Here is a 17848-nt window from a genome sequence, read left to right as displayed (position 1 = left end):
GCTGCTATAAAGAGCTACAGACAGGCTTTGCATCTTCGACCGGACTTCCCTGAAGCTACTTGCAACCTTCTGCACACATTACAGGTATAACCAAAATGAAATATGATGCATATTTAAAATTTTTGTTTCCTTTTCTATTATTGTAGTTTGTTCATAAACTTCAGCCTCAGTTTATTGAAGCTGTTCTGATAAAGAATTTTGGAGGAATTTTTATGTTTCTCATGCAGAAGATTATTGTAAACTAATATATTTGAGGATATTTTCTCTAGTGTGTATGCAGTTGGGAGGATAGAGATAAGATGTTTGCTGAAGTTGAAGGGATCATCCGGAGGCAGATTTCTGTAAGAGACGTCACTGATGTCCTTCAATTGTTTCTTTAATTGTTTATTAGTTATTTATGCCTTAAAAATATTTTTCATATGAGGCTAATATGTTCTCTAAAATAATTTATGCTTTCAGATATCTATTCTTCCTAGTGTGCAGCCTTTTCATGCTATTGCATATATATCCCATTGATCCAATACTGGCTCTCGATATCAGGTAGAAGATGGAGTGTTAGTTTTTGCAGTCATTCTGTATGACCTGATGCTTTTCATTCTCATTTTTTCCTTTCATCTTGAAGCAGCAAATATGCAGCTCATTGTTCCATAATTGCTTCACGTTTTGGACTTCCTCCTTTCAATCATCCTCCACCAATTCCCGTAAAGCGTGATCGTAGTGAGAGACTTAGGATTGGCTATGTTAGCAGTGACTTTGGTAATCACCCCTTATCACACCTTATGGGATCTGTATTTGGCATGCACAACAGAGAGAATGTTGAGGTTTGTAAATTTTGAATTTTGCTCTCTTTTTCACCTCTAGTGACTCGGAATATTTATTATTCCCTTTCTGCAATCTTCTGTTAAAATTAACAAAATCCATGCAGGTCTTCTGCTATGCATTGAGTCCAAATGATGGTACAGAATGGAGGCAGCGTATCCAATCTGAAGCAGAGCATTTTGTAGATGTTTCTGCCATGTCGTCAGATATGATTGCCAAACTAATTAATGAGGATAAAATACAGATTCTCATTAATCTCAATGGTTATACCAAGGTAAGGTCTGGTTAATTTTTGGGATAAGTGCTGCAGAAATTGGATCTCATGCTTTAAACATTTGCAGCATCAAGTGTTAACATTCAGTTTGGATTACATTACTTACTCTGCCTGAATCGTCTTGAAATTACTTGCAACCTGTTCAATGGCTGATTTTTACATGTAAGGTTGACTTTTAATCGCTATTTGTATGTTGATTGGTATTGTGAAATTGAACAGAAATCTCCCTTGGGTCCCCTATTTTTAATCTCTATATAGAAAAAGATGAGTAGCTTGGAAAATAATTTTATTTTGGTTTCCAATTGCGTTTGTTTTGTATATTTTTAAAGCCTGAGATTGATTTGTGAAAATTTCTGTTATGGAAGTTGAACATAACCATGCTATTACATGCTCTCTGCGATAATTTGCAATATTCTGGACTGGGGTTTCTATACGTGTTTCAGTAAGAGTAATTTTCCATAGTATTTCCATCGTGCCTTCTAACATATATTCCATCTTTTATCATGCAGGGTGCCAGAAATGAAATATTTGCTATGCAGCCTGCACCCATACAGGTGTCATACATGGGATTTCCTGGGACCACTGGTGTAATACCCGGCTAGAGTCCGGCATCGGAATTCCTGTAGACCGGTGGAATCTCAGGTGTCGGAAGCATCTAGAAGGGTAATACACATGTTTTCCAAAATGTTTTAAGTGTTTTAATGTTTTAAAGTGTTAAAAGAAATGAGTTTTTGAAAGAAAAGCAATAAGGGAGAAATGCAAAGTTCGGCCGCCGAAGGTCACTTTCGGCCGCCGAACCTTGCAGGGTTTCGGATGCACGTTCGGCTGCCGAAGGTGGTCTGGCCAGCCACCTATAAAAGGGCCAAAGGTCGGTGGAGAGAGGATATTTCTCCTTCACTTGCAGCCAGAGGTGAGTCCAAGACCTCTCCATGTTGACTTTGATGATCTTCATGTTTTTCATCAAATCTTTCAAGGTTTTTAAAGGTTTTGAGGTATTTTGAAGGTTTTGAGCAAAGAAGTGAGTTTTGAAGCTTGGAGCTTTGGAAGAGGTTTTCTCCCTATCTCCACGTGAAGATCACCTATCCTCAAGTTCTTTAGGAGGTAAGGCTTGATCTTGAGCTTCTTTGTTGATGTATAAAGGTTTTATGAAGGTTTGATGGGTAGTATGCATGATTAGGTTTTATGCATGTTTTGGTGCAAGTATGGATATAAAATGTTTAAGTGATGTTTGATGTTGTGTGTTTGGGGTAATAGGTTAGTTTTGGACCCCTTTGTGCATATATTTGAGTATATGCTGGTTGTGGGTGTTGATATGCATGTTGAGAGGAGCTGAGGGGAAAGTTTGCATGAAGCAGAGCTGGCTTCTGCCCGTTAGGCAAAGCCAGGTTCGGCCGCCGAAGGAAGGTTCGGCCGCCGAACCCCTTGTGGAGGCAGTTTCGGCTGCCAAAGCTTGCTTCCGAAAGTTGGGACTTTCGTCTCTGGAGGCAAGGTTCGGCCGCCGAAAGTGCTGCCGAAGGTTGAGTTTCGTCTCTGAACGAGACTTTCGGATGCCGAAGGTGCACCCGAAGGAGAGTAGAGGACTTTCGGCCGCCGAAGGAAGAGGTTCGGCCGCCGAAAGTGCATGAGTTTCGTCTCTGGACGGGACTTTCGGCCGCCGAACCTGCCGCCGAATGTACCCTGTCCAGCCTTCTTTTGCATGTTTTATGTGATTGTTTTAGGATCTTTTAGAGGGGTTTTGGGGAGTTTCTTAGAGTTGTTCTTATGATAGTTTGATCCCTCATATAAGTCCACCTGTGTAGGAACGGACCAGAGGAATCAAGGAGGTCAACAGTGAGCACAGTTCTGAACCTGCAAGTTAGATCAGAGTCAGCCAAGGTGAGTGGAACTAAACTTAAATCTTTTAATATGGAAAATCCAATATTTTATCATGCTTCATGCATCATAATGTATATAGGTTGTTGCATTAGAAACCACGAAGATGACTCATTGCATTGTGCTATGTTGATGAAATGAAGATGATTCCGTGAGAGGAAGGACGCTTGCGTGAACTCTCTGGGGAAGGACGCTTGCGTGAACCCATACGGATGATGTAACAGACGTTGATATAACTGTGTTATGACGCATTCCATGAGAGCATATTTTATCACCTGTTTTCTAGTTCTGCTCACTGGGCTAGTATAGCTCATCCCTCTCCCTTAACCCCAGTTTTGCAGGTTCAGAGTTCAGAGCAAGGTTAGCAGGGTATGGAAGAGAAAGAAGGATATGTAATAGCTAGTATGGACATGTTTTGTAAAGAGATAGATTGTAATGTGCAGTGTATAGATTGTGCTTGACTAATAAGAGATGTAAACCCTTTGTATACATGATCATGTTTTAATGTAAATGTTTTATGTTATGTAATGAAAACCAGGCTTAACATAGAATGAGTAGCCCACCTAGAGCTTTGATGAGTGCTCTAGTAGGGGTTAATGATATAGAGTTATGTTATGCGCAGGTTAAGCCTTGGAAAGGAAGAAAAGATTTTAATTTTTACTGAAAATGTATGATCATGTATGGGCTTCTACAGGTACACAGAGGTCACAGTAGGCTTACTACGGGTCCCGGCGGCCTTAAGCCGATCTGGATCCTAGTGCCGGTGACAGTTCGGTTTCCGGGCTGTTACAGAGTGGTATCAGAGCACGAGGTTCGTATGGTCGGACCTATAGAGAAAGATGGGCTCATAGAGGTTATAGTTGGTCAAGCACAATAGGAAAACATGTCCACTAGGATAGGATGACAGTCCTGTCTTTTTGATGATGATGTGAAATGCCATGATTTATGCATGTGCATTGTTATATGATAGGTGATGTATGCTTATGTGTTTTGCTATATGTTGTGTTCCAGAGAGTTGAGATTCGAGGAACTCGTCGATCCGCGAGATTGACTGGAGTCCCACAGGGAAGTGAGGGTACAGCTGCTCGTCCTCCTGCATTGCCAAGGGCAAGGAGACACAGGTCAAGCAGTGAGGGAATGTCACGAGACCCTAGAAGGTCTTCTGATGAGAGCAGGAGAGGTATAGTCAGAGGAGGAAGATCAGAGGAAGTAAGAGAAGCAAGAGATGTTGAGCAAAGTAGAGATGAAAATAGGAGCAGAGGAAGGACATAGGAAGGTATGGGGGAGTCCCAGGGAGGCACACAGGCCTCAGGGTTTGGCTTTCCAACCTTTACACAGGGCCCCGGTTATCCGATGGAAGGTACGTCGGATTACTCTAGCTTTGCCCCATATCCACCCTACATGCCTTATATGCCTTATCCATCTTTTTATTCACCTTATCCCATGTATCCACCCCCACCTGTTCCATCAAGTTCAGCAAACCCTGAACCTAGAGAAGCAGCACCACCATCAGAACCAGCAGCCCCTGCTGTTGAAGTACAGCAACCCAGTACCTCAGGGGGAAGTAAGGTGAAGATGACTGAATACTTGAAGTTGGATGCTCCTAAGTTCAACACAGGAGATGATCCTTTTGAGTATCTCAGTGCAGTCAGGATGATCACAAGTGAGTTGGGAGCAGATGATCACAGGGCCATTGAGATGGCAGGGTTCACATTAAAGTGTAAGAAAGCCAGAGAATGGTTCAAGAGCTACGTGGACCCCAAAATAGACAGTATGTCCTGGGAAGAGTTCGCCAATGAATTTGCTGGTTGGGCTTTTCCTGACAGTTTCAGGGAAATGAAAGTGGTAGAGTTCGAACAGTTGAGACAGACGGATGAGATGACAGTGGATGAGTACACAGAGAAGTTCCTGGAATTGTTACCCTATGTGGGTCAGGCGTATGACACGGATCAGAAGAAGGCAAGGAGATATGCCACAAGACTTCACCCCAGGTATTTCTCCTTGATTCTTCCAGCTGAGAAAGAAAGTTTCCACTCCATTGTGGATGCAGCTAGGAAGATGGAGGCGAGTGCCATTATACAAGGAACAGTGAAACAGCCTAAGGCACAGTCTTCAGGTTCCAAGTTGGAATCCTCCTCTCAGAGCACAGCAGCTATGGGTAGCAAGAAGGGAATGAAGGCAAGAGGAAAAAGGGGAAAGTTCTGGAACAAGATTAGATCTGGTCTGGGAATAGGTAGTGGCTCCAGCTCTGGCACAACAGGTCAAGTATGCAAGAAATGTGGAAAACTACATCGAGGAGTTTGTCTGATGGGAACTACAGCCTGCTACAGATGTGGGCAGGAAGGACATATGGCACGGGAATGTCCTCAAGCGACTTTGGTTGCACCATCCCAGCAGATGACTTCTGGCAGTGTAGCACAGCCAGTAGCTTCAGCCGTACCACAGAGCAGTGGCAGAGGCAGAGGAAGAAGGGCAGCCTCTTCATCAGGGATGGGTTCCCGAGGTGCAGGTCCGTCAGCCCCAGCACGGATTTTCACCATGACTCAGCAAGAGGCAGACACATCGAACACAGTGGTGTCAGGTAATCTCATCATTGGGTGTTCCGAGGTGTATGCTTTGATGGACCCCGGTGCTTCTCACTCTTTTATTGCTTCTAGAGCCGCAGAGAGATTGGGGTTGATAGTCACAGAGTTAGAGTGTCCTCTTTGGGTTAGTGGACCCAGATGTGACCCATCATTGGCAGAGTCAGTCTGTCGGTTCAGTCCAGTATGCATAGAGGGTAGATACCTTCCAGCCGACCTAGTGGTTCTAGAGTTGACAAATTTTGATGTCATTCTAGGGATGGATTGGTTATCTACGTTTGATGCTACCTTGAACTGCAAAGACAAGGTAGTCAGTTTCAGAGACCAGGATGGGTCAGTATGTGTCTTCAGAGGAGATAGGAGGGGGACACCTAAGGGTTTGATATCAGCCCTTCAGGCTCGTAGGTTGTTGAGGAGAGGGTGTCAGGGGTTCATAGCTCATGTGAGAGAGCTAGACAAACAGGTTAGGGAACCATCCTCAGTACCAGTTGTTAGAGAATTCCCAGATGTGTTTCCTGAAGAGCTTCCAGGACTACCACCTGACAGGGAAATAGAGTTCGAGATTGAATTGATGCCTGGTACAAGACCGATCTCTATTCCTCCCTACAGGATGGCACCAGCAGAGCTGAGAGAGTTGAAAGAGCAGTTACAAGAGTTGGTAGACAAGGGTTTCATCCGCCCGAGTACCTCGCCTTGGGGTGCTCCAGTACTGTTCGTCAGGAAGAAGGATGGATCTCTGAGACTTTGTATTGACTACAGGCAGTTGAACAAAGTCACTACCAAGAATAAGTATCCTCTACCCAGGATTGATGATCTATTCGACCAGCTGGCAGGAGCAGGTTGTTTCTCTAAGATAGATCTGAGATCCGGATACCATCAGTTGAAGATCAGGGAAGATGACGTACCTAAGACCGCTTTCAGGACCAGATATGGGCATTATGAGTTCCTAGTAATGCCGTTCGGGTTGACTAATGCCCCTGCAGCATTCATGGATCTCATGAACAGGGTTTTCAGGGAGTACTTGGATCGTTTCGTTATTGTCTTTATCGATGATATCTTAGTGTACTCCAGAGATGCAGAGGAGCATGCCCAGCATCTGAGGATAGTGTTGCAGACTTTGAGAGAGCATGGCTTGTATGCCAAGTTCTCTAAGTGTGAGTTCTGGCTGAGGAGCATTTCCTTTTTGGGGCATGTAGTATCAGATGAAGGTATAGCAGTAGACCCCAAGAAGGTAGAGGCAGTAGCCAATTGGCCTACACCCACTACAGTGACAGAAATCAAGAGTTTTCTGGGTTTGGCAGGCTATTATAGGAGGTTCGTACAGGACTTCTCTAGAATTGCTGCTCCTATGACCAGACTGACCAGGAAGAATCAGAAGTTTGTATGGTCAGAAGAATGTGATGAGAGCTTTGAAGAGTTGAAGAGACGGTTGACTTCAGCACCGGTGTTAGCTCTGCCGACTAGTGATGAAGATTTCACAGTATTCTGTGATGCATCCCGAGTGGGATTGGGTTGTGTGTTGATGCAGAAAGACAGAGTGATAGCTTATGCTTCAAGACAGCTGAAGAAGCACGAGCTGAACTACCCGACACACGATCTAGAAATGGCAGCTGTTATTTTTGCACTTAAGATGTGGAGGCATTACCTCTATGGGGTAAAGTGTGAGATCTTTACAGATCATAAGAGCCTGCAACACATCTTGAGTCAGAAAGAGCTAAACTTGAGGCAGAGACGGTGGGTAGAATTGCTCAGTGATTATGATTGCAAGATCCAGTATCATCCGGGAAAGGCTAATGTAGTAGCAGATGCCTTAAGCCGGAAGTCACTAGGCAGTTTATCCCACATATCAGCAACGAGAAGGCCGGTGGTGAAGGACTTTTACAGGCTTATAGATGAAGGGCTACAGTTAGGGTTATCTGGTACAGGTGCATTGATAGCACAGATGAGAGTTACACCCGTGTTTCTAGAGCAAGTGGCTCTGAAACAGCACGAGGACCCCGAGTTAGTGAAGATTGCCAGGACTGTTCAGTCTGGCAACAATACGGAGTTCAGATTTGACAGTGAGGGGATTCTTCGGCACGGGAAGAGGTTATGTGTACCAGATGACAGCAGTTTAAAGGAAGACATTATGAGGGAAGCTCATAATGCGAGGTATAGCGTTCACCCTGGAGCCACCAAGATGTATCAAGACCTGAGAAGAGTGTATTGGTGGCCAGCGATGAAGAAGGAAGTGGCACAGTTCGTGGCAGCCTGCGAGGTTTGCCAAAGGGTGAAGCTAGAGCACCAGAAGCCGGCTGGAATGCTTAACCCACTGCCGATTCCAGAGTGGAAATGGGAGAACATAGCTATGGATTTTGTAGTGGGGTTACCGGCGACGTCTAACAGATTAGACTCTATCTGGGTGATTGTGGATAGACTGACTAAATCTGCACATTTCATTCCAGTCAGGAGTAACTACTCTGTGGACAAGTTGGCGCAGGTATACGTGGAAGAGATAGTGAGGCTGCATGGAGTTCCAGTGTCAATAGTATCAGACAGAGGACCACAGTTTACCTCCAGGTTTTGGCGGAGTCTGCAAGCTGAGATGGGCACCAGATTGGATTTCAGTACTGCTTTCCATCCACAGACAGACGGTCAGTCGGAAAGGACCATCCAGGCTATTGAAGATATGTTAAGAATGTGTGTGTTAGACTTTGGCGGTTCTTGGAGGCAGCATCTACCTTTGGTGGAGTTTGCCTACAATAACAGCCATCATGCTAGCATAGGGATGGCTCCTTATGAAGCTCTGTATGGAAGGAAGTGCCGAACACCTGTTTGCTGGGAAGAGGTAGGAGAGAAGGCTCTTGCAGGGCCAGAGATTGTAGAAATTACCAGCAGGTTAGTGCCTATCATCAGAGAGAGGATCAGAACAGCTGTCAGCCGACAGAAAAGTTATGCAGACGTCCATAGGAAGCAGATAGAGTTTCAGGAGGGTGATATGATATTGCTAAAGGTGTCTCCGATGAAAGGAGTGGTTCGTTTTGGAAAGAAGGGTAAACTAGCTCCACGATACGTTGGTCCCTTTGAGATCTTGCAGAAGATCGGGAATGTGTCGTATAAGCTGGATTTGCCTGCATCTATGGAGAGAATTCACCCGGTGTTTCATGTTTCTATGTTAAGGAAATTTGTGTCAGATCCGAGTAAGGTTCTTCATGAACCTGAGGTAGAGATCCTAGGAGATCTCACTTATGTAGAGCAGCCAGTACGGATTCTGGACACACAGATCAGGAAGCTAAGGAACAAGGAGATACCGATGGTGAAAGTCCTGTGGAACCACCATAATCTGGAAGAGTGCACCTGGGAGACACGGGAGTCTATGCTCCAGCAATACCCATATTTGTTTTAAGGTTAGTTTTCCCCTTTTCTATGTGATTATGTGTTTTTATGTTTGAGGAACATTCGGGGACGAATGTTCTTAAGGGGGGGAGAATGTAATACCCGGCTAGAGTCCGGCATCGGAATTCCTGTAGACCGGTGGAATCTCAGGTGTCGGAAGCATCTAGAAGGGTAATACACATGTTTTCCAAAATGTTTTAAGTGTTTTAATGTTTTAAAGTGTTAAAAGAAATGAGTTTTTGAAAGAAAAGCAATAAGGGAGAAATGCAAAGTTCGGCCGCCGAAGGTCACTTTCGGCCGCCGAACCTTGCAGGGTTTCGGATGCACGTTCGGCTGCCGAAGGTGGTCTGGCCAGCCACCTATAAAAGGGCCAAAGGTCGGTGGAGAGAGGATATTTCTCCTTCACTTGCAGCCAGAGGTGAGTCCAAGACCTCTCCATGTTGACTTTGATGATCTTCATGTTTTTCATCAAATCTTTCAAGGTTTTTAAAGGTTTTGAGGTATTTTGAAGGTTTTGAGCAAAGAAGTGAGTTTTGAAGCTTGGAGCTTTGGAAGAGGTTTTCTCCCTATCTCCACGTGAAGATCACCTATCCTCAAGTTCTTTAGGAGGTAAGGCTTGATCTTGAGCTTCTTTGTTGATGTATAAAGGTTTTATGAAGGTTTGATGGGTAGTATGCATGATTAGGTTTTATGCATGTTTTGGTGCAAGTATGGATATAAAATGTTTAAGTGATGTTTGATATTGTGTGTTTGGGGTAATAGGTTAGTTTTGGACCCCTTTGTGCATATATTTGAGTATATGCTGGTTGTGGGTGTTGATATGCATGTTGAGAGGAGCTGAGGGGAAAGTTTGCATGAAGCAGAGCTGGCTTCTGCCCGTTAGGCAAAGCCAGGTTCGGCCGCCGAAGGAAGGTTCGGCCGCCGAACCCCTTGTGGAGGCAGTTTCGGCTGCCAAAGCTTGCTTCCGAAAGTTGGGACTTTCGTCTCTGGAGGCAAGGTTCGGCCGCCGAAAGTGCTGCCGAAGGTTGAGTTTCGTCTTTGAACGAGACTTTCGGATGCCGAAGGTGCACCCGAAGGAGAGTAGAGGACTTTCGGCCGCCGAAGGAAGAGGTTCGGCCGCCGAAAGTGCATGAGTTTCGTCTCTGGACGGGACTTTCGGCCGCCGAACCTGCCGCCGAATGTACCCTGTCCAGCCTTCTTTTGCATGTTTTATGTGATTGTTTTAGGATCTTTTAGAGGGGTTTTGGGGAGTTTCTTAGAGTTGTTCTTATGATAGTTTGATCCCTCATATAAGTCCACCTGTGTAGGAACGGACCAGAGGAATCAAGGAGGTCAACAGTGAGCACAGTTCTGAACCTGCAAGTTAGATCAGAGTCAGCCAAGGGGAGTGGAACTAAACTTAAATCTTTTAATATGAAAAATCCAATATTTTATCATGCTTCATGCATCATAATGTATATAGGTTGTTGCATTAGAAACCATGAAGATGACTCATTGCATTGTGCTATGTTGATGAAATGAAGATGATTCCGTGAGAGGAAGGACGCTTGCGTGAACTCTCTGGGGAAGGACGCTTGCGTGAACCCATACGGATGATGTAACAGACGTTGATATAACTGTGTTATGACGCATTCTATGAGAGCATATTTTATCACCTGTTTTCTAGTTCTGCTCACTGGGCTAGTATAGCTCATCCCTCTCCCTTAACTCCAGTTTTGCAGGTTCAGAGTCCAGAGCAAGGTTAGCAGGGTATGGAAGAGAAAGAAGGATATGAAATAGCTAGTATGGACATGTTTTGTAAAGAGATAGATTGTAATGTGCAGTGTATAGATTGTGCTTGACTAATAAGAGATGTAAACCCTTTGTATACATGATCATGTTTTAATGTAAATGTTTTATGTTATGTAATGAAAACCAGGCTTAACATAGAATGAGTAGCCCACCTAGAGCTTTGATGAGTGCTCTAGTAGGGGTTAATGATATAGAGTTATGTTATGCGCAGGTTAAGCCTTGGAAAGGAAGAAAAGATTTTAATTTTTACTGAAAATGTATGATCATGTATGGGCTTCTACAGGTACACAGAGGTCACAGTAGGCTTACTACGGGTCCCGGCGGCCTTAAGCCGATCTGGATCCTAGTGCCGGTGACAGTTCGGTTTCCGGGCTGTTACAACTGGAGCAACATATATTGATTATTTGGTCACTGATGAGGTGGGAGATTGACCTCAATCTAATCTTAAACATGCATTAAGTTTGGTCTCTGTTTTCACCAGTCTGATATGTATGCACTTTGCTCTCAGTTTGTTTCACCTATACGTTACTCGCATATTTACTCCGAAAAGCTTGTTCACATGCCTCATTGCTACTTTGTGAATGACTATAAGCAGGTATGTCCCTATGAAAATCCTGAGAGAAGAGAATTGTAGCCTTTTGGTTTAAACCATCTTATGTTGTTTCAATTTTGGAATCTTAGTGTGTACAACTGCTACTATTTTTTTTCAGAAAAATCTAGATGTTCTGGATCCAACATGCCAGCACAAGCGATCAGATTATGGTCTTCCTGAAGACAAATTTATATTTGCATGCTTCAACCAGTTGTACAAGATGGATCCTGAAATCTTTAATACTTGGTATTGTTATCTGTCTGTTGGCTTATTTTATGCATGCACAATGTAGCACTTTCAGGTATCTTACTGTTTTTTGGTTTTTTTGTTTTGTTTTGTATATTTGATCATTATAGGTGCAACATTCTCAAACGTGTGCCCAACAGTGCCCTTTGGCTCCTTAGGTTCCCAGCTGCAGGCGAAATGAGACTTCGTTCATGTAGGTGAACTTGTTTTATTCATTCTGTAGAATTCACATATTCTTGTTGTGCATTTGTTCAAATTTTTGTGAATGACCACCTTAGATGAATTGTCCAAGTTCCTGTCCTGTGGTTGGGAGAACAATGTGAATAAGTTTGCAGTATAAAGTACCTATTTAGTCTAACTTTGCCATCTGGTGTTTTTCAGATGCTGTTGCACAAGGGGTACATCCAGAGCAAATTATTTTCACTGATGTTGCCATGAAACATGAACATATCAGGCGCAGTGCTTTAGCTGATCTATTTCTGGACTCGTAATCTCTCTCCTCTCTCTGTCTTTGTGTGCGTGTGTGAAGGTAGTCATTTTGGTCCTGGGTCTCTAGGTACTCATAGTTGGATTTCTCTCTTTTAGGCCATTATGTAATGCACATACAACAGGGACGGATATTTTATGGACAGGTTTACCTATGGTAACACTGCCCCTTGAGAAAATGGCTACAAGAGTTGCTGGATCATTGTGTCTTGCCACTGGACTAGGGGAGGAGATGATTGTTAGCAGGTAGGCATTTTATTTTCTCTGTGCTTGTGAACAATTCTCAGCCTGAAGCATAATGGGTTGTGTGAATTTTCTTGACTCACTAATTTACCATATGACAGTATGAAGGAATACGAAGAGAGAGCAGTGTCTCTGGCTTTGAATAAGCCAAAATTGCAGGCTCTTACCAATAAACTGAAGGCAGTCCGCATGACTTGCCCGCTCTTTGATACGGCACGCTGGGTAAGCCCTAGTGAAGTATTCCTGATGATTTATTATTATTGTTATTATTATTATTCCTTTTTTGTTTTGTGAAGTTGATTTTTTCTTGAAATAATTATGCAGGTTCGTAATCTGGAGAGGGCATATTTCAAAATGTGGAATATCCATTGCTCAGGACAGCAGCCTCAGCACTTTAAAGTGACAGAAAGGGACTCCGAGTTCCCTTATGATAGATGAGGGGGAGTGAATAGACGGCATTGTAGATAAGAGCAAGAGAAAAAGATCTATAAGTATACTTAGCATGATACATTGATATTGGTTAAGATCATTGAGATGATCATATGGTGATCGAATTTGTAACTGTTCATTTAGCCAAATCTGTCGTGGGAATCGACTAAATTCAATCTATGTATAACATTTCTTTCTGCGGTTGTGATTCAGTTCAAACTTTATGATAAAGAGTTTCTTCAAGAATATATGTGAACAGGTATACGTCCTGTGCCTACTTGTAAGGTCTTCAATACGAGCTGCCGCTTGGTGAATGAGATGATGTAAACTTAACTAATAAACTAGAGTCTTGTAATAACCCAAGGAAGTTGGTGAGTTGCGTAGTAAAGATAATCCCCAATAACGTTGCAACTTTGTGATACAAGAAACTGGTGCATTCGTGGCCTTCCTCTCGGAAGCCTCTTCGCTCAATCGGTGATACGTCGCTTTTCCTTGTAGGCCAACTTAAGTGCAGATCTCCGCCGAACTCACCCGCGCCAGATTCACGGCCGCCATTTTATTTCAAATCCTCTCTAACTTTAATTCCCCGATTCCTTCCGCCGGCAAAGACGCCTACTTTGCCTGGGTGAGCATTCGGTCGGTTCGGTTCAAAACCGAACCGAACCGAATAAACCGAAAACCGAAATTTTAGTGTTTGTAAAAACCGAACCGAACCGATTTTGGTCAAAAACCGAATTGAACCGAACCGGTCTGATTCGGTTCGATTCGGTTCGATTTGATCGGTTTCGATTTTTAATTATTTTTTTATTTTTCACACTTTATTTTTAATATTTTAAATTTAATTAAAATATTTTAAACTTAATATGATTTAATTTCTCTATATTATTGAAAAAAACATATTATTATCACTAATCGGTTCGGTTCGATTTTTTCAGTTTTTTTCTGATCAAAACCGAACCGAACCGAAATAACTAAAATTTTTGAAATTAAAAACCGAACCGAATCGAAATATATAAAAAACCGAACTAAATTTTCAAATCGATTCGGTTCGATCGATTTTTTCGATTTGAACCGAATACTGCTCACCCCTACCCTTGATATCCCACATAACCAATATAATAGGCCGCAATATCTTAGATTATTTAATGAGATTAATATGTTATGAGTTAGATTATTTAAAAAAAATTTAAATATAAATAAAATGTAGTATTTATGTAGATAATAGGTTAAGTTATTTAAACATTTTAAAAAATTTTTATATGAACAAACTGATTTAATTCACAATATTTTGTTCATGTGAATATCTTTTTTTTGTTAATTTGACTTTCAATTTCATAATTTTATCTTTAATATACATACGTGTAAAATTTTTTTTTTGAAATAAATAAAATTAGTTGTTATACTGATAAAACAAAATTGGATCCCTAATTCAAATTTCTCAATACCTTACTGGAGGCATAGTTACATCGATCAGGCAGTGGTAGTTTTTAACAAGTGCACTAGTTTGAATTGTGAACGGTGCTCGATGTTCACAATGCCTTGCTTTTTGCCCTCTGTGAAGTGAATATGTTGCATGGAGCTTATGCGTTGATTAGGAGGATGATTGGGAAGGGTTGGTTCCTGATAAGACGACTTATGCGGTTCTTGTTAATGGATGGTGCTCCAGTGGGAAGTTGAGGGAAGCACAGGAGTTCTCGGAGGAAATGAGTAACAAGAGATTTAATTCTCTAGCGAGCATGCGTGATTTGTCAATTGAATGGTTGTTAGGAAATTTGTGCCGGATGTTAATATGTTATTCGTTGATTGAAGCCATTTGTAAAGCAGGAAATTGATTTTTGTATTGATACGTATTACAGTGTGTACAAGTTGGGGTTTTGTTCTAATATAAACGCTTACATAAGATTTTAGTTCATTGATGAGTCTTTTCGGCTATTGCGCAGTTCGACTGAGGACATTTCCGAGTACATATGCTTGTACGAGAGGGCAATTTGATGATGCCTTCTGTTTCTTTGGTAAAATGAAAGTTATAAGACATGCTCCAAATAGGCCGGTGTAACGATGTTGATTAACTATGCGCGGACTTGGAGGAAGATACGTAGAATGGAAGCAGCTAATTATTTGGTTGAGATGACTGCGATATGTGCACCACAGCTGCTGCTTCTTTCCTCTGCCCTTGCCCTCACAAATGCTTGAAGTGGCTTTGTTAAGTTTTTGAAAATACCGTGTCTTTTGCAGGAAAAGAAACGGATGATGGGTCAATTTCAAGAAAGTGAAGTGAGCTTTTTTTCTGTTTTTCCTCTCAAAACTTAAATTATTTGTTACATATTTTGTCATATTTCTCACCTTTATACATCACTTTGATCTTTTATCTCTTTATCAAATTTGGTTCAAGAGTTAAATAGAGGCGTCTTTATGTTTTATTTTTGTAAATTTGTGGTTGAGTGCCAGAACTGTGAGGATAATTAGTATTCACTTTGATGGTCCTTCAGCACTACAGTGAAATGAGTTTAGATAGACATTGAAATTTTGGCTACAAACTGAGCTGCTGGAATAGCAGGAAAGCTTATTTTACAGGAATTCCAGTGTTTCATACTGCACCCAAAATGAACATAATAGACATTAGCACGTAATAGGAAATCACCCTTTGTTTTATTCTTCTCACGGCATTACAGAGAATATTGCACTATCTTATCAAAGAAGGTTACTGGTTCCACCAAACTTATTTGTGCGTGTCTCTCTAGTTGTTGCTTCCACCAAACTTGGCCTGAAGATTTTTGACAACTTGCTTGTCCAGCTGGAAGGCCTTAGCCAGAACATCAGGATTAATTGGTGGATTAGTTCCAAAGGTTGCATTTGCTATAGTGACAACTCCAGGATTTTGGCTGTTTAAACTAGCAATGGCAACTCCATTCGTCTTTGCAATATTAAACTGAAAGTGAATCAGGCCAATTGGAAACACAAAAACATCTCCTGGATTTAAGACTTTACTGATAAGGCGATTGGGGTTGGATGTGATGAAACCAACGTAAAGAGTGCCCTCGAGGACTAAAAGGATTTCTGTGGCACGAGGATGAAAATGGGGAGGGTTTAAACCACCGTTCGGTGCATAGTCTATACGAGCAAGGGAGATACCAAGAGTGTTAACTCCTGGTATTTGTTCCACATTTAAGAGGGTTACAGTTGATCCTACTTGATTCCCTGTATTTCTAGGAACATTCAGTCCCGAAAAAGAGAAGTCATTGGCTATAGTAAGGTTGGGATTCTTGCAAAATTTTCCATTCACGAACACTGCACAACATAAAATTTTTGTTAACTGTCATCACTCCATATTGTAAACCAAAACAGAGACTGCCAAAAAAAGTGTATATATATATATTTATATAGGATAAAGTTATGATAGAAACTTGAAAGAAAGCAAGAAAACTTCACAAGACTATACCAGCATTGAAGGGGTTATTGATTGCAACACAGAAGTCCTGGAGAGGGCTAGGGTCATAGGCGGAGGCATATGACAAAGCCAAAGCCAAGAGTGCAAAGGCTAGAAAGAAATGAGAACTCTTCATTTGATCAAACTGTCTCTAGCTTCCTATATCTTTAATTTTGGGTGAGGAATCTTGCATGATTTCATTTCTATTTATAGATGAAGCTCATTTGCAAAGTTCTACGCTTACATCACCATATCACATGGTCTGGGTGAACCACGTCTAGATTTTGAATTTTATTTGTTATACTTGAAATAGATAGCTTGAAAATTTTATGTCTGTATTAACAACTCATCAATTAATTTATAGTCTTGCAACTGAACTCGAGGAAAATTCAGTATTTTGGTGGCACAGTAACAAGTTGATGGCTGCTAAAACATTTTTAAATTTCTAAAAATGATATGGTGTTAATGTTAGGAAGAGAGCAAAGGTTTTTGAAGGAGTGGTTTTGGTTGGCTTCTTCATGCTCCAATCCCAAACTAGTTCAGTAGTTCTGAATCAGTAGGTCCATGGAGAACAAACACTAGCGGCACAGTAAATACGTTTCCAGAAACTTTGTTGCCATTTCTTCTCTCTAACAAATTTGCAATTTCATTTTGGATGGATACATTATTGTAGTATTTGTCATGCATGGTTGCTTCCAAGCTTTGTGCCAGCGTCTAATTCTTATTGCATTGATGATGTATATTTTCTTAATATATAGTAGGTGTATAACGGAAAAAGAAAATCTTATTTAATAATGCAACTTTTCATATATTTCAAAAAAAAGTAGTTTTGGTTGGTTACCTGCTTCAATCTGTTGCCCTTTTACTCTCAGACGAGTTGTTGATTTATACTATTCAACCCTCAATGAGTGTGATCATGGAGATGCAGCAGATGACTTACTGGGCTCGCGGCAACGGCGCCAATTTTTGACTCGCGGTTGTCGAAATCGGTCAAAAATAACCTTTCTGGTTATCAACAACTTACAACTGCAGATAGTGGTGAAATGATCGAATCCACAGGAAATTGAGAACTTACCTATTTTCCTTATCAAGACCAATAAAATAAATTAAAATAAAAATAAACTGAAAACGAGATAAACTGAAAACGAAATAAACTGAAACGAGATGAAACTGAAAGCAAATAACTGAAAGAGAATAACTGAAACGAGAATTAACTGAGAGCAAATAACTGAAAGCGAAATAAACTGAAAGTAAATAAATTGAAACGAGATAAATGTGAAACCAACTAAACTGAAAGTAAAATGGGGAGTTTTGAGATTGATTCAAAAGATCTAAAACTGAAAGCAATAAAAGAAGCAAATAGTAAAAAAAAATAAAGAGAAATCAAATATGAGAAAGATCTAGTTGAAGAGTTTGATCTACTTTAGTTGTTGGGATTGATCATTGACACTTAGTTTCCCTTGATAGATTCAATAAATTAGTTATGGAGATGGAAGACGCTTCTCACCACCATGTCTCTCCTTATGATTAAACCAATTAGGGGACGTCCTATAATTAATTACTAATTAACAAATTGCCAAGGAACGTTCTTGGGCCTTAGGCATCAAAACAATTGTTAATTGCATAAAGAGATAGAGAGATCCAATCCTAACTACTCAATCGCATGAGATGTCGTTAGATCATACAATTTCCTTAGTTTTTACACCAAGTGT

The 17848-nt window shown here is 41.4% G+C and overlaps 2 protein-coding genes across 2 annotated transcripts; one reads left to right on the top strand and one right to left on the bottom strand.

The window, feature by feature from the left end:
- Positions 1-21: 21 nt before the first annotated feature.
- LOC110621607 (probable UDP-N-acetylglucosamine--peptide N-acetylglucosaminyltransferase SEC) lies at positions 22-12906 on the top strand. Its single transcript, XM_021765874.2, has 14 exons — positions 22-84; positions 270-341; positions 460-540; positions 623-821; positions 926-1093; positions 1603-1678; positions 11098-11132; positions 11222-11308; positions 11424-11551; positions 11662-11744; positions 11933-12038; positions 12137-12283; positions 12382-12502; positions 12605-12906. The coding sequence occupies exons 3-14, from the start codon at positions 491-493 to the stop codon at positions 12716-12718; spliced, it is 1314 nt and encodes a 437-aa protein (XP_021621566.1). The 5' UTR covers positions 22-84; positions 270-341; positions 460-490; the 3' UTR covers positions 12719-12906.
- Positions 12907-15201: 2295 nt separating this feature from the next.
- Positions 15202-16330, bottom strand: LOC122724337 (germin-like protein subfamily 1 member 16). Its single transcript, XM_043958880.1, has 2 exons — positions 16149-16330; positions 15202-15997 (listed from the first exon to the last, which is right to left on the bottom strand). The coding sequence occupies exons 1-2, from the start codon at positions 16270-16272 to the stop codon at positions 15447-15449; spliced, it is 675 nt and encodes a 224-aa protein (XP_043814815.1). The 5' UTR covers positions 16273-16330; the 3' UTR covers positions 15202-15446.
- Positions 16331-17848: the final 1518 nt, after the last annotated feature.

Source organism: Manihot esculenta, chromosome 8 (assembly GCF_001659605.2).
Source record: "Manihot esculenta cultivar AM560-2 chromosome 8, M.esculenta_v8, whole genome shotgun sequence".
NCBI classification, from domain to species: Eukaryota; Viridiplantae; Streptophyta; class Magnoliopsida; order Malpighiales; family Euphorbiaceae; genus Manihot; species Manihot esculenta.
Note: the sequence above shows the minus strand (reverse complement) of the source record. Positions and strands in the feature narration are given on the sequence as shown.